Source organism: Salvia splendens, chromosome 10, assembly GCF_004379255.2.
Source record: "Salvia splendens isolate huo1 chromosome 10, SspV2, whole genome shotgun sequence".
Lineage (NCBI taxonomy): Eukaryota > Viridiplantae > Streptophyta > Magnoliopsida > Lamiales > Lamiaceae > Salvia > Salvia splendens.
The window spans coordinates 7,326,984-7,348,649 of record NC_056041.1 but is presented as its reverse complement, the minus strand read 5'-3'; the positions used below and the strand labels follow the sequence as shown (position 1 = coordinate 7,348,649).

The 21,666-nt window shown below is 37.5% G+C and overlaps 3 protein-coding genes across 6 annotated transcripts; all 3 read right to left on the bottom strand.

The window, feature by feature from the left end:
• Positions 1 to 233: 233 nt before the first annotated feature.
• On the bottom strand, positions 234 to 3,056 carry LOC121750950. Of its 2 annotated transcripts, none has more exons than XM_042145630.1 (2): positions 1,900 to 3,056; positions 234 to 544 (listed from the first exon to the last, which is right to left on the bottom strand). In XM_042145630.1, the coding sequence occupies exon 1, from the start codon at positions 2,839 to 2,841 to the stop codon at positions 1,909 to 1,911; it is 933 nt and encodes a 310-aa protein (XP_042001564.1). In that variant the 5' UTR covers positions 2,842 to 3,056; the 3' UTR covers positions 234 to 544; positions 1,900 to 1,908. The 2 variants fall into 2 exon arrangements, with proteins under 2 accessions (XP_042001564.1, XP_042001562.1); XM_042145628.1 differs by having other exon boundaries at positions 234 to 561; positions 1,900 to 3,054.
• Positions 3,057 to 5,793: 2,737 nt separating this feature from the next.
• On the bottom strand, positions 5,794 to 8,157 carry LOC121750908 (lysine histidine transporter 1-like). The gene is made up of 7 exons (XM_042145571.1): positions 8,069 to 8,157; positions 7,403 to 7,944; positions 6,709 to 7,102; positions 6,527 to 6,632; positions 6,348 to 6,439; positions 6,179 to 6,247; positions 5,794 to 6,073 (listed from the first exon to the last, which is right to left on the bottom strand). Exons 1-7 carry the CDS (start codon positions 8,120 to 8,122, stop codon positions 5,975 to 5,977), a joined length of 1,356 nt encoding a protein of 451 aa, XP_042001505.1. The 5' UTR covers positions 8,123 to 8,157; the 3' UTR covers positions 5,794 to 5,974.
• Positions 8,158 to 10,977: 2,820 nt separating this feature from the next.
• LOC121750901 (lysine histidine transporter 1-like) lies at positions 10,978 to 13,482 on the bottom strand. 3 transcript variants are annotated; one of them, XM_042145560.1, is made up of 8 exons: positions 13,285 to 13,482; positions 13,033 to 13,190; positions 12,568 to 12,954; positions 12,092 to 12,485; positions 11,777 to 11,882; positions 11,575 to 11,666; positions 11,407 to 11,475; positions 10,978 to 11,318 (listed from the first exon to the last, which is right to left on the bottom strand). In XM_042145560.1, exons 1-8 carry the CDS (start codon positions 13,342 to 13,344, stop codon positions 11,166 to 11,168), a joined length of 1,419 nt encoding a protein of 472 aa, XP_042001494.1. In that variant the 5' UTR covers positions 13,345 to 13,482; the 3' UTR covers positions 10,978 to 11,165. The 3 variants fall into 3 exon arrangements, with proteins under 3 accessions (XP_042001494.1, XP_042001495.1, XP_042001496.1); XM_042145561.1 differs by having other exon boundaries at positions 13,083 to 13,190; positions 13,285 to 13,421; XM_042145562.1 differs by lacking the exon at positions 13,285 to 13,482 and having other exon boundaries at positions 12,568 to 12,946; positions 13,033 to 13,174.
• Between the last annotated feature and the right edge of the window lie 8,184 nt (positions 13,483 to 21,666).

The window sequence follows — 21,666 nt, the reverse complement described above, 5'->3', positions numbered from 1 at the left end:
ACAAATGGTATTGGTATAGATAATTTTATACATCACATCACATTAGTTCATAACTAATGTTGATCTAAGGAAATATTAAGTCAAGCTATGAGTAACATAAAAAAATCATTATATATAGATTTCATTTCAATGTCAGAAATTATGAGTATGTTTTAAGAACTCTCCACAATGATCTGATTGCAGAGTTTTTCTTTCTTTTATTCCCTTTAAATTTAACAAGAGAAAACAGCATAGATTCAAACATTTTCCATATCCCATGTACCACTCCAGTCAAAATTAGGTATACAGAAACAAAAAAGTTATACACTGTTGAAGGGTGTGATATTTTTGGGAATTCACTATGGGTTAGAAACGTACATTTACTCAAAATCTTGTTGGACAGAGAATGAGTAGTAACATCATAAATGATCAACAAATATGATGTAATTGTACTATACACGCACAAAATGAATTCCTCGGAGACAACACCGTAACAGAGCTTCTCTCAATCATACACATTACACGAAATTGGCTCCTCCAAAAGCATCGTTCGTAATTCACCAATCTGTTTCATGACCAAACCTGCATTATTCACCACATGTATTGAAGATGAAATTCTTAATTTACAAGCACAATGCACCACACCATCCAATACAACATATAAAAGAGGCAGAGTCATTTTTAAGTTTGTTTGTGTTCCCAGAGATCATCATGTAGCAGGATGATAACGATAGAGGTTTAGAATTGCGTATACAGAATCGTAACCAACAGCCATGGAATCAAATAAGACATTATATACCACATTTAAGAATTAAATGACATTAACTAACAACAGTAGCTGCCTATGCTCTACCAAGTTTACTCTAGTTTATGACTGCCCTCAATGGATATCTGACAGCTAAAAACAGTTTCCCCTTACATAATCATCGGTTTTATGGGTTTAATATCTAAATTCCAACGACGAGACGTCATCTCTGTGACTAAAGTGACTTAACAAAACCAGACTTTTCTGGCTAGTCTCCTGTATCATTGGCCATCTTGCATGGACAGGTCTGATTTATCAAATAATCATCCAGGTCAAGAAGAATTCAAAAGGATTATGCATTCAAAACAAGGAAGGCATACGACATTTGCACCACTTCTGTATTTCTTCACCAGAGTCCTTCCCTCACTTGCTTGGTTGCAAGCCACACAACAAGGAACAAAAATAAGGACTAAATATGCAATTGGGAGAAAAAAATTAAACTGAACTGGTCAAATATAAGTTGATGCTTAGTTTAGATCATTAAATTCCATAGGACCCCAAGCGATAAAGTGCTCCTAAGTGATTGTAACCAACTATTGATCTTTTACATATAGGATCCCTCTAAGATATCTATACAAGGTTTGGTCTTACTTACATTAGGAGCCAAATGCAACACATTCTAAAGGCAGTGTTCATACTTTACATAATTAAGATAGAAAGATCATTCTCCTTTCGTGATCTGTCACTCTCATATTGGACTCCAAAGCTAACGTAGTAGTAATAACTTATAAGGCAAGGCAAGGAGGTCAGGGAAACAAGCATGGACAGGTAAGCCGAGTATATAATCACTAATTAGGAGTAGAGTACTATACGAGCTTTAGGGTAAAGAACCATAGCCCACTGTAGATGCAATCTTCAAACAGACGATGTCTAACTACCATGCGACACACCATCATTGAGCAAATTGGGAGCAACCACAAAACATTTAGCAGAAATAAAAATGGGAGGGTCGAGCACTTAATGCCAACAAAATCAAGGGGCTTGTTATCTACTGGATGCTAACTTTTCATCAAGAATCAATTACAACCTCACACCACAGCAGATGCTCAATTTCCCATCTGCAATCCGTAGTACTCACGAAATCAAGGGGGAAAGAGAAGAGAGAGCATTGGTACCTGAATTGACTACGCCTGGGTGCCGCTCATAGCTTTCAATTGGATGTGATTCGCATCCACAGAGGTATTTGACAATGCTTCATACGATCCAAACCTGGCACGGACGCCCAGTGTCTTTGCAATAACACTGTAGACTACCAGGAAGATAACAAGCACCAAAACGACGTGAAGGACAAACATGAGGTCGAGAATGGAGGCCGCTCTCAGCTTGGAGTCATCCAAATCGCACTTGGTCGATCCATCGACGCCGCTCACCACATCCAGCAGTTTGTGGCAGCCCTCCGGGATGAAGGCGTCGACGTAGAGCGAGAGCCCTGTCTGCAGCGCCCATAGCCCCTGCAAGCAGAAGGAAACGCCCAGGGCGGCATCCGCCACGTAGAGTTTCGGCTGGCAGGCGAGGGCCAGGCACAAAACGGAAGAGAGCACGGAGATGCGAGCGGAGGTGGAGGCGCATTTGGCCTGGAGATCGGAGGTCTGCACGGCAGCGGAGGACGACAGGAGGGAGTATTGGAGGAAGAAGAGCGTGGAGGCGACGGCGAAGAAGAGATCCAGCGGGAGAGGGAGGAGAGACGTGGCGTCGGAGAGGAGGAGGGCGACGGCGAGGAGGAGGAAGGCGAAGAGCAAGGCGGCGGATTGGAGGGAGGTGAAGAGGTGGACGGCGGTGCGGCCTTTGACGAGGGGATCGGAGTCGGAGGAGACGAGGAGCTGATGGATGATTGCGATGAGGAGGCAGAGGATGGTGAGGTAGAGCTGCAGATGCCGCCACCAGTGGTGGTGGTGGTGGTGGGAAGCGGAGGGGGAATTGAAGGGGAGAGGATGGTAGGGTTTAGCGACGTAATCGGCGGGGAATTTGAGGTGGTTTCTGGTGGTGGAGATGAGGTGGTAGAGCCCCTGCGTCAGCAGCGCCGCCGATGAGAAGATCTGGTAGATTAGGGCTGCCATTTCCACAACCCTAACGGAATTTGCTGCAGCTGTTGAAGCAGATTACTCGAACAGAAATGGCGGATTTGATCATATGCTAGAATCGCGTCATTCAGATTTGGGGTAGCTGTGATTTTGGTGAGAATTAATTTAGTATTTCAAGTTAAAACCCTTTTTATTTTTAAACAAGTGATGAACTCTAAATTTGTGTGTGACTAAGAATATGACTAGTGATATTAGAAAGAAAATACAGTACCACTGAGTTTTAAATGCATAATAACTGGTCCCTCTATCCACGAAAAATAGAATATATTTTGAATGACACGAGTTTTAATGTGAAATTGTTAAAGTAAGAGAGAAGGAAAAAAAAAAAGAGATAAGTAGTGTTAATGGAACGTAGAGTCCATATTATTAGTAAGAGGGAGAGAAAAAAGTAAGAGAGAAGTAGAAAAAGTAATAGAGAAGTTGTTGAAAACTTTCCTTTTCTACATATGCTCTATTTTTTGTGGACAACCAAAAATGACAAATGTGCTATATTTTTCGTGGACAGATGGAGGAATAAATTAAAATGAAAAAATGACGGATTATTTTTCTTAAATAAATAAGTCACTAATTTTATTGATTGAAAAAAATAAAACTAATTTTTGTGCCAGTACTATAAATTTTACAGCAACATAAACTAATGTAATCTTTCGTTTTTACTCAAAAAAAAAAAACCTTTCGTTTTTACTCCACTAATTTTCGTTCACTTACACTATTAATAACATTTTCTTCACTAATCAATATTTATGAGTTTCATTTCGTACTTTAAAAAAAATTGTCATATAATTTTCTATATTTATGTATCTTAAATAATTTTATATGCAAATAACCGAAAATTCTAATTTTATTAAAATACAAAATTTATATACAAATAAAACAAAATTTATATAGATAATAATAAGAAAACATAAATAATTTTCATACACCATACTATATATATACCTTGAGGCGTCAACCTCTCTTCGATTGAGATGTAGATCGACAATGATCTCATGGTAATGATCATTTACAAATTTACAATGTTTTTATTTGAATTGCTTTCAATATAAAGATGGATCCATTCTAATTGTGATTACAATTCGAATATGAAATGATTTTGTAATCTATACTTGAGTAACTAATCATCCATGCTTTAGGCGTACAATTTATAGGTTTTGGCATGGAGTATGATCTGCCTTAGCCCTCCCTCCAATGGCTCCCAAAATCATCAAAACAACTCCAAAGATTATGCAAAACTGATAATCCACAAGCCAAGTCAAAACATTCAGATACCATCTCCAAGTAGAAGAAGAAAAAGAAGAATAAAACTGTTACCCAATTTGCAAACCAAGACAAGCTGAATCTCATATAACAAGGCATATGACACATGGCAGCTGCAACAGTGCAAACATATCAAACTCATTGCTTTTCTCCTTACAAGAATGCAATGAGGGATTTGGTTTCTTACAAAGTATGTGTTTGGTGCAAATCCAAAGCCTCCAAGAAACCCAAGCAGCCCATCAAAGAAAGGCAGAGTAATTCCCACAAACATTGTAAAAGCTGAAAAAATCACAAATATTTAATAACAGATACTACTATATAAACATTAAATAACAGCTGCGCTGAAGCTCATTACCAACGTACGAAGTCGGGAACAGACGCGAAGATTAGTATGAAGTAGGTAAGTTTGATGCCATCACAGTCCTGACAAACTAAATGATGGAATTTGGCGAGGCGTTGGCCTCCTGTGATCATGTAAACGATGTCTACTCCGACTAGACATATTAGCTGTGGAGGGACAACAATCCACAAGCCAAGCTTCTGGCCAAAAGCATGCTGCCCCCCCAGCTCATGGTACCTATTCAATATCATAAGCAGATGCATATATTATACTATATATATTTGTAGTCACAATAAAACAGTTCTTTTAGTTTAACTAATGTTGTACCTGTCGAAGCGTCTTCCAGGAACAATCTCATGCATCTCCACCATTTGCCACAACGAATACAGAGTGGTGATCCAAGACAGAATCAAGGCTGCCACTCCAGGCCCCCTTAAACATTCAAATCCAAGCACAAACATCAAACATTCAAATACGAGCAGTTGGCAACAGCATCGATGGCGAAGACGTTGTTGCAGACGCACAAGGCCCTCAAGAAGTGTACGGACCCCGCCGAAGCCGAATATCTCCGGAGGTTGATCGATGAGCTGCGCCGGAAGTTGGGAATTGCGTAGATTAGCCAACTTGAATTGTGTAACTTTTGTTTAATGAATGCAAACTTCGCCGGTTTTTAGTTAATCGTTGTATTTTTTAATTTAGTTTGCATTACATATTTGAAAATATTTAAATTAATTAACAAAATAATAGTTTAACATATTTGAAAAAGTTAAACACAACGTTATGGCAAAATCCTAAAAATCAACTATTTTATAAAAAAATGTAAAAAATCAATAATTATAAAACCCATGCAATATAATAATATCCTTACATATTAAATAGTACTACCGTGTTCATGCTCAGCCAATATAGATTCCGACTTGGCTGAAAATTTGACAGCATGTGGAAAATTTTAATATTATTATAAATTGTTGTGAACATTCTCGTCAAGCTTAAAATTCATGTTGAATATTAAAATCAGTACAAAATTTGTTCTACTATATAAACAAGTTAAATAATATTACAAGAGATAACTACAAAATAAATCTATCATTATTAGGAAATTTACCAATTTTACCCCAAGCAATCTTAATTCGTGCTCATGGGCATATTAGTAGTTTGAGTTGTTGCCTATATTCATATAAGCCTTTCCTTAATGGGCCCAATAAATCGAGGATATCACATATGAATTTTAAATTGTTGGTTAATAAATTGCGCACTTTTACACTGGTGTGGTGAATGTGGCCGGTAAATAGAGTTTTTAATTTTTACGAAGTTTGCCCAAATAAATAAGCTTTTCTTTATCAAAGCATCCAACATATTCACACTTTTACATTGTCCTAGCTAACATAACTCACCAAACCTGTATTTTTGATGAAAAAAGTTGATTTAGATTAGAGAAACAAGAATGGAAACCGATGTAGTACATGAGATATAACATTAACAAAGATTCTTTGTATATGTAAATATCTCTGTTTATTGGTAGAACCGATATGTATTCGCTTTGGTTATAATCTCTCTCAATCCTCCAATGGGTCCAACAATCGTCAGACTAACTCCAAAGATTATGCAAAACTGAAATGCCACAACCCCAAAGTTATAAGTTAGCTAAGACAACACACAGATTAAGTTCAACATACACATACTCTATAGTATTAATTTAACACTGAAAAAACTTACCCAATTCGCGAACCAAGATAAACTGAATTTCTTTGGTTTGCAAATTATAAGCCATATGATACAAGGAAGCTGCACATATAATACACAAGTTCTCTCTATTAAACATCTCTTTCATTCTATTTAAGCAAGTAAACAATCCAAAAAATGTGTAGTACTAATTAGTACTTACAAAGTATGTAGTTGGCGCAAACGCAAATCCTCCAAAAAATGCAAGCAGGCCGTTGAAGAAAGGGAATGTGATAGCAATAAACATTGTAAAAGCTGCCGATCAAAAAACATAATAACTCACAAAACACTTACTTGGTTTGGAGATTAAAAGTAAAAACATGTAGTAACTTTTATACATACCAACATAAGTAGTCCTTGTAATAAGTCGTAGATGCCAAGTTGGTCTAAACATGAGTTTCTTTACAAGCAAGGATTCCATCATGTCAAAAACCGGCATTGCATATATCTGCATAAAATCAATCAATCCAAATCGTAATCATGATATCGAATTATCATAAACTTTTTAAAGACATGAAACTAACCTGATAGCTCCCAATGAGATGAACGACGACAAACATGTTAGCCATGGCAATGAGCCAGGTGGGTGTTTGCAGAGTGAGGAGAATGTTGTCCTCCAAATTATTACCAAAGATGTAGTAACCGACAAGAGCAACGGGGAGGTAGCACAAGGCGATGACTACGTAGGCAACAATGACTCCCTTCAGCATAGGTCCCTTGGAGGGCCTCTCCGGTGTAGAAGGCATAGTGGCCTGTATCTCCATCACAATGTTGTGACCACCGTAGGCGAACACGATCGTCCCCAACGCGCTGAAGAAGTCGAACACAGTCCCGCCCGTTGTATGAGACTTGTACCCGTACTCCACATCAGGCTGCCGCCCCTTGTCAACCGATGCACCCCACGCAATTGTGGAGTAACTGAAAAAGCAAAAGTTACCAAATTACTACTTTTCACATTATTAGTATGACTTTTGTCAAACTATTTAAACCTGTTTTTGTGTCGTATCAATAAAATGGTAATTCTGACTCCTCAATAAATCACACTACAAACAACATGCGTTTTACCAACACTATTAGTAGTGGATTTGTAACAGAATATATATCCACTAGAAAAATTACCAACGGAATTAGTAGCGGATTCCAGTGAATTTTGGCCCCATTATCACACGCCATAATTATTAGCGAACACAAACTTCATGAATACTAGTATAATCTAACCTCAACGACATTACTGCGGCGGCTAGGGAGACGCCGGAGATGGAGTTGAAGCTAGGGAGCTGGGAGAGGACGAAGTGGACGGAGGCGAAGATCATGATGAAATAAGTGAGCTTAATGTGTTTGCAGTCAGAGCAAACCAAATTGTGGAATTTCTGGAGGGATTTGCCTCCAGTGATCATGTAAACTATGTCGACGCCAACTTCAACGATGAGCTGCTGAGGCACCACGATCCACAACCCCAGCTTCTCCCCGAAGGCGTGCTGCCCGAGCTCATGGTATCGGTCGAACCGCTTTCCCGGCACCATCTCGTGCATCTCCACCATCTGCCACAGAGAGTAGAGAGTGATGATCCATGACAGCACCAGAGCTGCCATCCCTGGCCCCCATCCTAGCTGAGACATGGCGTAAGGGAGGCCGAGAACGCCGGCGCCGACGACGGCGGTGACGTTGTGGAAAGCTGAATGCCACCATTTGGCGGTTCTTGAAGCAGTGATTGGAAGCCAGTCGTCTATAGCCCTCTCTTCTACAGATCTCTCATCCTCCTGCCATCACGAAAATATCCAAAGTTCGTGCATTTTACTTTCAAAAATAAAAGTTTGGAAGAAAAATATAAAAAAATGTTGAAAGTTCGTGTATAAGTACATAATAAATGAAATCGAGACTTACATTTTCGTAGTACATATTGACATAACTACTACTAGGCCCTTCAGGCGCTGCCATTAATGGAGAATTAGATCAGAAGCTCAAGGGAGAATGCTTTGATCACAGCCTTCATTTCATGAAATACAGCATTAAATAACTAATTTTGCGACTTAATTCTTTGACTTTAGCATATAGAAATATTTGATCCTTAAGCGTGATTGGATAGTTAAATACTTAAAAATTGTAGTATGATCCATAGAAAAATGTGATATTTTAAGAATAATAAATTATGTATCATATGTGGCTGTGTTTGTAAATCGATTGTTAATTAGAGATAATAAAAACATAACATAAGGTTGGTGAAGTTATTGTCATTACTAAGAGAGGGGAATGAGGACTTTTGAAGGTTATTTTCATACTAATTTATAAGTAAATTGTTTACGGCTTTTGGCAGATAATTCTAAAAAGGGTAGTGAGTTAGAGACATAATGTCTCTATGCCATTATACCCCTATGTCATTTTGCCATAAAGTTAATTTCAATATGGACAATATAACCCTTATGTCATTTAGCCATAATTCAATTAAAACATGCTTATTATGCTCATATTTATTGTATTCATGGTTTTAATCAAAGTACTTAAATTTGTAATTAGAGTATTTATAGTTTTAGTTAGAGTATTTTTGTATATACTACTATTTAATTTTATTAGAAAATTTTCATATAATTTTAAAAAATATATAAAATTGAAAATGATTGTTCTTACAATAAAAGTTACTAGTTTATTAATAAAATTTATAAATCTTGTGAATAGAAGTTATTAATATAATTTTAATAAAAGTTATTCTTTCTATTAACAAAATTTATTATCTTAAAAAATAAATAGTAGTACTATTGTTATTTTCAAGAATAGTTATTGCTTTTATGAATAAAATTATATTATTATAATCAATAAAATTTATTATTTTTAAAGGATCAATAATGGTTTTCTATTTTACATGTGATGACTCAAACTCTTTGACTTATTGAATAGACAGGAAGCTTTTACTTACTCAATTGCATTTCATCATTGAATAAAGATTAGGAGTATTATTTTTGGGGATAAAAGTTAATGTTTTGTGAACAAAAGTTATTTTTATTGCAAATAAAAGTTAGTACTACTATTTTGTAAATAAAAGTTATTATTCTTATAGATAAATAATTTTGTTCTAAGGAGCAAAAAGTAAGTATTAATTTTGTTAATAAAAGTTGTGAAACAAAGTTACTTTTGTTTTGCTAAAAATGTTCTCTTTTTTTTAATAAAGTTAGTGTTTTAATAAAAAAAAGTTAACTGTTCAAATTAATAAAAAAAAATACAATTCTTGTGAACAAAACTTCATGCAGATAAAAACTACTATCTATTTTTTATTTAATCATTTTACACTTCAACTTTTAGTTTTTTCTTTATCTTTATTGTTATTCTTTCGTAGTTTATTTTTTGGTTAAATGCTCTAAAACATTTTATCAATATTGTAACAATAAAATCCTTGTCTTAATATGCAAAATAAATAAGAAAAAATAAACACTTTTGCTATTGAAATTTGAATGGTTTAATAAAATAATATAGTGAGTTTTTTTATTGTTATAGAAAAACTAGAATTTAGTAATTAAGAGAAAACTAAATTTGTTGATGGAATAATTGAATAAGAAGAAAAACAATGAAATAGAATTAGATGTTAGACATTCATTTAAGCAAATTCAACCAGCCTTAATTGAAATGAATGTAACGTTAATGTAGGGGTAGGAAAGTATATTTACAAAATCCAAACATAACATTAAATTAAATGTAAAATAAAATTACCATTTAAATCCCATTATGGCATTGCCATTATGTCTCTAAATCATTTTCCTTCTAAAAAATTGATTTTAAATTTAAAAGATAGTAGTACTATTTTAAGGAGCTTAAATATAAGCTCAGCTAAACATCCGTAATTAGGTCGACTTGATGAATGATTGTGAAGGTTTAAATTCGAGTTGTCGTTTGTACTATTAATTGGTTGGATTTGCGAAACAATCGTTGAAAGTTTTCATTTAAAAGGGAATAACACTTGTACTTTGAAATGCATGTATTCTCAATTTATTTAAATCAAAATTTCTCAAAAAAGGACTAGACACCAAGAAATTAAAAAATGCAAATTTTTATAATAAAGAAAATCGAAGCTTCTAGCTGGGCATATTGTAATTTGTGATTCGATCATTTATATTGAATAGTTTCTATATTTAATCAGTAGTCTTTCATGTTGCTTGCACGAACATAACTTGCTAGATTAAACTAATTATATTAAAGTATTAGTATATACACTGTCGTACCAACTTATCTTCAAGTCATTTTATAGTATAGCTCCTCGTAATTAATGATTATCCAGCTGTACTTCACTTTAATTAATTAAATTTCAAAATATTTCGCGAAATATTGCGTATACAGTACAGCATTATGAATGAAGTTGAATAAGTTCTTCCAGAAAATTTGAAATAATTTATAGTTATAGCCACAGTTATAAGTCAAAGAGCTAAATAAGAGTCTTCATTAGTTATTCCTTTTGTCAAATTTTACTTAATTTATCATCTATATATGTTAGATAAAGGAAATGGATAAGTTGGAGTATTCTTTAAATAATCCATGTCAAACCCTGTTTAGGTGGAATTTTATGATAATCAATAATTTGCTAATATTCCCGTTAGGGTCAACTTTCATTTGATTGGCACAACAGGTATTTACAATAATTCAATTTTAATGAAATAGTATATATGTACAGCCTTATCATAATTATTAAATGTACAGTTATATTACATAAAAAATATCATCTTCATGATTAAAAATATACCATATCAAATTACATTAATATAGATCATACTTATGATAGATGGACAAAAATAGCTCTAAAATAAACAAAATTAAAAAATAAATTCAAATGAGATTATGTCTTTATTCAAATATTTCCAGTGATATTTTCATAACGGGGTATCGGAAATTTGCAACCTCATTTGCTAGACTTTGTTTCTATAGTTCCCTCTTTCACAAATATCAATTTACGTTTAATTACACACAAATGATTAACAAAAGTAAATGTAAAAATAGGCTATCATGCAAGATATCTTAATTTGTTAAATGTGCTAGCACAGCTTGATGAATTATTTCCAGAGTAGAACTTGTAGCCATGTGCATTCACTATGATCTCTCTTAGCCCTCCAATCCCAGCAACCACCATCAAAACCACACCAAGCACTATGCAAACCTGATTCACACACACAAATCATTAACCTTAATTAAATTATATATATATATATATAAAAACTACTATAACACCTTGAAATTGTACGTACCCAATTAATGAACCAAGAGAGGCTGAACTTTCTTGGTTTCTTCACTACAAGCCAAATGATACATGGAAGCTGAAAAAGGGATCAAATTAAAATTTTCTACGATCCAAATTAGTTTAACAAAGTTGTACGTAATTAAATGTTAAAGACAGTAGATTAAAAATTGCTTACAAAGTATGTGGTTGGCGCAAATGCAAATCCACCAAAAAATCCAAGTAGCCCACCAAAGAAAGGGAACGTCATGGCAATACACATAGTAAACGCTGAACTCAAAAATTAACAACTCATCAACATATATATATATATATATATAGGGTTTATATATATATATATCATAACTATTATTTTCTTTAAATATATAAGTCTCACATACCCACATACGTATTCCTTGCAATAAAACGTAGATACCAACTTGCCTTGAATTTTAGTTTCTTCACTAGAACCATTTCAATCAGGTCAAAAATTGGCATGGCATAGATCTGCACCACTTAAATGATAAAATACATAACTGTTTGGTGGAGAATATAAATAAAAAAAATATAATAAGAACACACAATTTAGATATTTTTTAGTGATATAATAATAACAAACTGCCACCATCACATTTACTTATATATATGAGACAAGACAAATTATTAGAGCCACATATAATAGGAGCAAGAAGATAGTAAAAAAATCTCAAATGGACCTGATAGCCGCCAATGAGATGGACGACGACGAACATGTTAGCCATGGCGATGAGCCAAACAGGTTCGTGTAGCGTGACGAGGATGTTATCACCGGCGCCATTGCCAAACCTCCAATATCCAACGATGGCGACCGGGAAGTAACAAAGGGCCACGACGATATAAGCCACCAACACTCCTTTCCACATAGGTTTCTTGGAAGGCTTTGACGGTGTGGATGGCATCGTTGACTGAATCTCCAACACTACATTGTGACCTCCGTAGGCGAAAGCGACATTTCCCAACGCGCAGAAGAAGGATATGATCGTACCACCCGGGCTACCGGCTTTGTACCCATACTCCACCTCCTCCTTCCGCTCCTCGACCAACGAACCTCCCCATGCTATTGTAGAGTAACTAACAAACAAAAAAAAACATGAGTAAAAACATTACTAGTACTATCCAATTTACAATATGTAGGAGTAATTATTCAGTATACCTCAAGGACATGACTGCTGCAGCGAGGGAGACGCCGGAGATTGAATTGATGTCCGGGAGCTGGGAGAACGCAAAGTGGACTGACCCGAAAATCATGATAAAATAAGTAAAATTAATCTTGTTGCAATTATTTCTGCAAACCAGATCATGGAATTTACAGAGAGATCTCCCTCCAGTGATCATGTAAACTATGTCGACCCCAACTCCAACTATGAGCTGCTGAGGCACCATGATCCACAGCCCGAGCTTCTCCCCAAACGCATGCTGCCCGAGCTCATGGTAGCGGTCGAAACGCCTCCCTGGAACCATTTCATGCATCTCCACCATTTGCCACAAAGTGTAGAGTGTTATCACCCAAGATAGCACCATGGCTGTCACTCCTGGCCCCCTAATAACATCATTTAGTTTTTAATTACTTTAAGGATTTAATTATTTTTATAAATAAAGTTGATTTGTGTTATAGTACCATCCTAATTCAGACATGGCATAAGGAAAACCAAGGACTCCAGCACCAACCATAGCTGTAACATTATGAACGGCTGAAAACCACCACTTTGCACTTTTTGGGGGAGAGATTTGAATCCAATCATCTATAGCCTCCTCTTCTGCAGATCTCTCATCAGCCTATATCATTACATTAAATCACTCAACAACCAAAAAAACAGTCATAATAAAAATTAGTACAAAATGACAATACCAAAAATTAGGAGAGACATACATGTTGAGAATTGAAGTACTTCATGTCTCCAAAATGGACTCTGGTTTCCACTTCCATCATCTTCCAGCAGGAAAAGCTGAGTAAATTACAACTTTATAGATTGAATTGGGAGTTGACGTTTGTTTGTTGTTTCCAAGAAACTCAAGTTGCTACAGAGTTAGTAGAGTATATCAAAAAATAATAATGATGTCTTTCTTGTATGAGTTGATTTGAGTTGAATTGTTCAATGCATTAATGAATTATGAATGGTCCTATTGATCTTAATTGTTTAGAGTTAAATTAGTCTAACACAATTAATGACGTTGGCCAATTCAATTTGTTTGCATTGACACTGTTACGGGTCTTTGCAGGTAAGTCAATATCTTGGACTAATTGCTGCAGAAAACTGCACTACATGCACCAAATACGACGCATTCAGTTTTTACTATACCGGACCGGGACGGAGTTCATTTCTCCTGCAAAATATGCCGGTGAAAAATCCTCACGGTTGGAGATCAATAATTTGTTGGTATAACTATGTTTTTAAAATTGGTCAGTAAATAAACTAATGAAGCTATCAGACATAAAAAGAAATATGGAAATACTCTTGTGTGTAGATGTACTAACATACCCTTAATAAACGTTAGTTTCAAATAACTTAATTATAAAGCCCTTTATTAGGAGTAGTTTTCAATGAATCAGTTGTTACATCTACCTTCCAACTTTTGAACTCTTACAACAACTTCTTTCCTTCAATACCCAAATCACGTAGGTTACATTGTTTTCCTGAGCTTTAACATTTGATGAGTGGATTTTTTATAGTTTTTTAAACAGATTAAATAGTTAAACTAAAAAATACTACTACTATATTAAAAATTCTCTTTAATATAGAGCCCCATATTGATGCTAATGGGCCTTTAAACAATTCTCACTTAGGCCCAATCTCTCTCTCTCTCTCTCCGGCTTCCACAGATATGAATATTTAAGCAGTAGATCTAAACCTCAAACAAAGTGCAACACTAAAAACAGCAAATAAGTAAATAGAAGTTTATAAAGTATAGTTACCTTTTAATGTAGATCCAACCTCAAACAGATTTTCTATTGATTTGGCTAAATTTAGCAATATACTTGCATGGATGTGAAAAAAAAATCTAAATTATTTCATTTTGATTATAAGAAGTTACAAACAATTTTTTTTTAAACTAGGGTCGTCCACAACAGTGGTGGACACAGAAAATTTTCCTAGTGGTGGCTGAACTTAGAGATGAGCAAAACAACCGAAAAATGGATATTTGATCTGAATCAACCAACCAAAATTTAAAATTAAGTTCATTTTTTCCAGTTTTTCGGTCCATGTTTAAAATTTTGGCTAATTTAATTTTTTTGGTTCGTTCATATATTAAAAATTTGAAAAACAAAAAAAATGAGTTTAAAAAAAATAATATTATAAAAATAATACTAGTATATTATACTACCTAAAACAAATTCTATTTATGTTGATTTACATATGAAAAAAATTATGTAAAAAATTGCAATCACATTAGTATTTTAAGAATACATAAATATTTTATACTTACATAAAACAAGTCCAAACTTGTATCTAACCAAAAGATATCAATTCATATTTATAATTTTGCCATAATTGAATGAGAAAGAATATAAGAAAGAAGAGAAAAGTGAAAATTAGAGTGAGAACAAATCTCCATACACTTAATATAATATTATTATTTAATATTTTATCTTTTAGTTTGTCTTCTTCCCCAAATACGTCTTTTTCTTTCCAAAATAGTATAAGAGAGGAGTCATTGTTACTCTTCTACAAAATTTAAGTTCAGCCCTTTTTTACATTCAACTTTTAGTTATTTAGTATATAGCATCATTAATTTGGGAAGGGCTAATTACGTATTTTCGAAAAAATTAAAAATTTAAAGTAGAAAATTCTAATAAAAATGAATTGGGAAGGGCTTAGGCCCTTCCCCACTCCTTACTGTGTCCGCCAATGTTCCCCAATACAAATATACAAGCATTCGTGTCTCGTAATCCCACTGGCTCTTGGAACCGTGACTGGAAGATCTAGTGGAATTGGTGGGTGTGGCAAATATTTGGTTACGAAGAATCTCCATATTGTTTGATTCCTGTTTTATTTTTTAATAAATAATTGACAAGGACCACAAGGTGATTTTTACTTTTTCTACTCACACTGACATAATCAAGTCTATGGATATTTCCTTATCAAGACACTAACGTATGTTAGATTACTTAGATTTGACTAACATAATGGAATAAGGCTGCCCCTCCGATACGATTTTATAATACTACGCCCTATAAATAGTCTGAGATATTTTTAATAATTTTTAAAAATTATTCACATGAAACTCACGTGGGTTCACGCCAATTGGTCGAGTGAGTCAGGAGAAAATTTTATAGAGGCTACGCTCTGATAATATAAACAAAATTAAATGTACGAGTTTTATTACATAGGACATGTATTGAATAGAATATGATGGATAATATTTGGAATATTTTAATATTTGTGGGGGCATGAAAAAGCAGCGTATCTAGATGAAATAGGTGTTGGATTGGGTCTAAGAAACAGACCAATGGGAAGGAGGACATATGGCAAAGCAGTTGGAACAGCTTTTGGGATTATGCAAAATGAAAAAGTAGTTATGAGATTGAGGGTACGCGTGGTAGAAATATTTAATTTAATGATGAGAATAAGTTGGTGCACTGCATTTGTTGGACTATATTATGCTAAATCATTGGATATGCAGCTTTTAGCTTTTACAATTTAGTCTATCTATTTAGACACAGTACTACCACCTACTAATATTCAAATTATATTCTCTTTATTCTAAATCACTAAATTTAACTCCTTTTCTTTTGACTTTTTAAAAGAGTAAGAGCATCCACAACGGAGAGTACGCGATCGTCCGTCCATCCGTACCAGCGGCGAGGCACCGCTGTCCGCCGCTGCGCTCTTGCCGCTGGCACGGCGCTGCTCGATGCATCGAGCACGTCCGTGCCAGCGAGCAGCGTACGTGACAGCGTGTGATTGGCCAAAGGTATATCCGTTGAAAAATCATTTTTTAAAGAAAAAATCGAAAATAATACCAAAAAATAATTTAAAAAAATCCCAATCCCAAAAAAAATGGTCGTTTTTTGCCCGTTTTTCTGTATTTTCCCCCCCCCAAAATCATCTATAAATACACACATTCATCATCCATTTTTCACATCAAATCATCTCTCATTCATATTTTTCATACAACTTATCTACACCTTCATCTCTCACTCAAAACCTCAAATGAATTTCACCCATCTCATTGCGGAAGCGGAGCGCGAAGAACAAGAATACTACGAACAACATCGTGCCGCTTATGAAGCATATGTCGCAGCGAATACCCCCGCCCCTCCTCCTCAATCAACTAGATCAACTCGTCGCTACATCCATCGTAACCAGGAAGGAGCCCACGAAAGGCTCGTTGCCGACTATTTTGCAGTCCTGTCGTGGTTTCCGGAAGATTACTTTAGGCGTCATTTTTGCATGTCAAAGCACTTGTTTATGCATATTGTAAACACATTGTCCGTCCGTGTTGAATTCTTCCAAACAGGTCCAGATCCAGTCGGTCAACAAAGTCTCTCGGCGTTGTAGAAGTGTACGTGTGTCATCCGACAACTCGCTACTGGGCAAACGGCCGACCTCTTCGATGAGTCCACTGGAATCCTTTGTCTTAAAAATTTTTGCGAGGGCGTTCGTACAACTTTCGGTGATGAATTCTTTCGGGCACCCACCACAAATGATTGCCAACGGTTGTTTCGTCTTCACAAATCAGTCCATGGCTTTCCCGGTATGCTTGGCAGCATTGACTGCATGCATTGGAGGTGGAAGAATTGCCCGACTGCTTGGAGGGGGCAACACTTAAGCAGCCACAAAGGCGACGGGCCAACACTTATCCTTGAAGCCGTCGCCGACTACCGCCTATAGATTTGGCATGCATATTTCGATGTTGCCGGATCCAACAACGACTTGAACGTGCTCTATTCTTCACCCCTCTTCAATGATGTGTTGAATGGTGTGGCACCAGCGATCGACTTCACCGTCAACGGAAATGTATACCACATGGGTTACTATCTCGCCGATGGCATCTACCCAAGGTGGTCGACTTTCGTGAAGACGCTCAGCAACCCGCAAGACCCGAGACAGGTTCTTTTTGAGCAGCGTTAATAGTCCGCGCGGAAAGACGTCGAAAGAGCCTTTGGATTCCTTCAAACCCGATTCAACATTGTGAAGGCCCCGTCTCGGCTGTGGTATATGAAAAATATTGCCGACATCATGTACACGTGTATTATCTTACACAGCATGATTATAGCCGACGAAGGACTGAGGGAGGCTAGCTTTTATGACGAGGATGAAGCCGGAAGCTCAAGCGCGAGGTCTCCCCCACGCCGAGGTGTGCATACGACGGTGGGTGAGAGGATCGAAACAAGACACACAATGCGCGATAGCCGAACCCACGATGAGCTACAAGAAGACCTAATCAAACACATGTGTGCGAAATTCGGCCACGAGTAGTGGGTTTTTTAATTTTATGAATTTAATTATGTAATTTTTAATTTTTAGGAGTTTAATTGTGTATTTTTTTATTTTTAGGATTTTAATTGTCATTTTTATTTTTTAAGATTTTAATTATGTAATTTTTAATTTTTAATGTATTTTGTAATATTATTCCGGGTATGTTTATTGTATTTTAATTTTGTGAAAATGTTTTTACTTAAATTGAATAATGGAATGGTGGGACCCTTGTGCTCGTCCTTGCGGAAGAGCACGACTGTGTGTTGTGCTCTTGCCTAAGAGTAGGCAGAAAAAGTGGGGTCGGACCCACAACCATGCTCTTGCCAACGAGCACGGTTGCCGGGTCGTGGATGCTCTAATGATGTTTAGATGTAGTATTACTCAAAAGAGCTATTTTAGTGTGTATGTCTTTACTATTGATAATTGATTTTTTTAAAAAAAAATTGTATCACAATAGATTTAAACTGAAGTTATTTGGTTAGATATTCGGGATGGGATCCCCTGCTGTGGTGGGAGCACAGCAGGGGCTGCTGTGCCTCTCCCATACAAATATTTTAATATTAAATTCAAATTATAAAAAAAAAAAAAAAAAATTAAAATATTTTTGTGAGGAGCAGCAGCCCTGCTGTGCTCCCACCACAGCAGGGGATCCCATCCCTAGATATTCTATATAGGTCACACGCACATAAAAGAGCTATGTTTAATTTATTTTTTTATTAGTTTTGTTTTTTTTATAACACTTCATGCTCTCAATCCTTGAAAATGTGAAAATTCAATCATTTCTATCAGACCACATCATTTCTATATATATTAGTAATCTTATATGGGATTATTTTAAATTGTACGAAAACGAAAGTTGACATGTCCTCATAACATTATTGGTGTATGCATATGAATAAATTATTAGTGATGTCGACTAGAATCCTTCCCAATCAAATTTGATATTAACAAGGTTAAGGTAATGAAGACTCGGCCTCTACCAATCAAATTAGCGGCACAAAAGGAAGCAAACTTAATTTGGAAGTCGTATAATAACTTAATAATTACTTTCTTGAATTATTCCTTGAGAAAGGTACAAACTCAAATTATCTTTTACTAATTTGAATTATAAGGTCGTCAAGGAGAAGAAAATAGAAATGGTTTTCTTATCGTTTAAAAGAAAAGAGTTAACCACTCTTTTTGTTTCTTGTGGAATTTTAAAGTCATAATACTAGAAATAGAAATGATAAGTTCACTTATCGCTTAAAAAATAACTAAGCGGGTTGAGTCAATGTCATCAATCGATGTAAGAGCATCCGCAACGGCGGCGAGCCCACCGGCTAACCGATCCCTGACGCTCGCCGGTCCGTTCGCCGAACCATTGCAGCCGGCGAGCGCCAAATCGGCGAGAAAAACGGCGAGCGCACGCCGATCGGCTGGCCGCCATTGCAGGCTCCCGATCGACAAACGGATTTTTTTTAAATTTAATTTTCGAAACACTATATATACGCGACTTGCACGTCATTTTCATTTGCACCACTTGTTATAACGAGTACTCTCTCTATCTTAATTTCTGTACAAGAGCAACAACGCGAAATGGAGCACAACAACGAGCCTACTCCAGGGACGAGAGGGTCTCAAACCCCCACGGTACCCGTGGGAGGTGGATGGGGTCCGATGGCCGGGTACTACAACATGTACCCTTGGCAGCAGATGATGCTCGGGGGTGGTGTGCCGGGATGGCAAGGGATGCCAGGGATGCACGGCGGGCCAGCGATGCCGGGCGGGCAGGGGGTACCGGGGATGCAACCCGGGATGCAGATGATGCCGGGGTGGGCAACCGGGATGCAGATGATGCTGGGGTACCCGAGAATGCAGGGGATGCCGACACCGCGGGGACAACGTCTATCGTCTCAGTCTTGATTTTGTTCCTGCTTCTTTGCACACATCGACCCCAGCGTAGACGCAGTACACTGGGTTTGAGACCTTCTCCTTAGAGGAGTTGGGAATAGATCTCGGGGATGCGGGCACTCCCGTTCAAACGGGGGGAATAGGGCGGGGTCGGGGCGCGCCCAAGAAGAAGAAGGGGAAGAGGGTGGTCGGCGAGTCATCGCAGCCGGCTGGTGACGACAGCCCGACACGGAGGAAGTGGACGGATACCGAGAACTTCGCGTTGTCCAAGGCGTGGGTGAGTGTTTGAGATGATCCCCTCACCTCGAACAACCAGAGGATCATCAACTTGTGGACTAATATAACAGCAGCCTACAAGGCATTTTGCCCAGAGGGGCGGCCACGCAGCGGGGAGGAGTGCCAGAAGGGTGTGGGACCAGATCAGGGCTGGGGTCTCCCGATTTTTGGGTCTGTACACCAACGCCCTCCGCATGCAGTCTAGTGGACAAACTGAAGAGGACTGCAGGAGGATGGCGGAGAAAGAGTTCCCCGTGCCCGGGCTTTACAAGGAGTTCACCTACTGGAACTGCTACGAGGTGCTGATGGACTCCGAGAAGTTTCGGGCAGGTGTCGACGCTGGCTGGCCGAAGAAGCAACGCCTGAACTATACCGGTGATTACAGCGGCGGCAGCAGCGGCGGTTCCCACGACCTCCCTGAGGATGCACAGGAGTTCCCGTCCCCTTCCGCGTTTGCTTGCCGCACTCACCCGATTGGTCAAAAGCGGGAGCAACAGGCTCGCTAGGCCTCCCAGGAGGTCCAGTCGGCATCCCCCCTGTTGGCCAGTCACAGCCGACCTCACCTTCTTCGCGCGTCAATAAACGCGCTCTCAGATGTGGAAGGTCTTAGCTGAATGGAGGGCGGCAACCGACCCCGAGGAGAAGAGTTTTCTCCATGCGATGCTCGTGAGTATGCGGGCCGATTTAACCTCCGTCGCGGCACAGGTGGGGGCCTCAGACGCGGGCTCAGATGCCACAGATTTGGGGGTCCCGGATAGCGGCGACAACGGCGACGACGACGAGGAGTAAGGCAGAGGCGGGGGGCTCGTGTGTGGAGAAAGATTTTTTTTTATTTATGTAATTTTTTTTAAAATTAATGTATTTTTTTAATTAATGTACTTTTTAAATTTTTAATATTATTATTGAGTATTCATGTATTTGTGTCGAAAATTTAATTCCGGATTTTGTGTGATTGTTAATTATTTATTTTTATAATTTTGTTTATTGTGGTTAGGCTATGACTGTGCTATTGTTTGTCCAGTTACTTGTCCTAATGATGTGGCAGGAGGAGTTTTTATGGCTGCTGATGTGGCATGAGGAGTTTGTGGCTAGATTATGGTTGAGCTATTACTTGTCCAAAACCATTATGGACGCTCTAAACTCTAAGGATCTTTAAATCCAAGTAATTCAATTTAATCAGATCTACACAAAGCACCGACAGTTCTCATTTGCTAAACTGACAAGACAGCCTTTTGGCTGGTAAGATAGTGATGGGGTACGTACTAAACAAGCCCAATAGCAGTGACAGCTCGGCCAGCCCAAAGCCCAAGAGTTCAGTTCGGCATTACCAAAGAGTTCGGCCTCAGCCTACAGCTCGGTAAAAGCCAACCAATCAAGCTCTGCTCTCAGGTCGGCATCAAGCTCTACTCTCAGATCGGCAACCAAAGCAGTTCGGTCTCGGTATTCGACCGAACAAGGAGTTAGTGGACCCATACCGGATATCCAACACACCCACTACCACGTGATGTCAGTTCAGGCCACGATCGTAGGCCATGACCTACGCTTCACCCACGATCTTAGGCCATAACCTACACGACATCCACGACTTAGGGTGGTGACGCAAGCCATGATCTGAGTTCATTATATAAATAGAACTTAGATCTGATAGAAGAGGTTAGAATCTC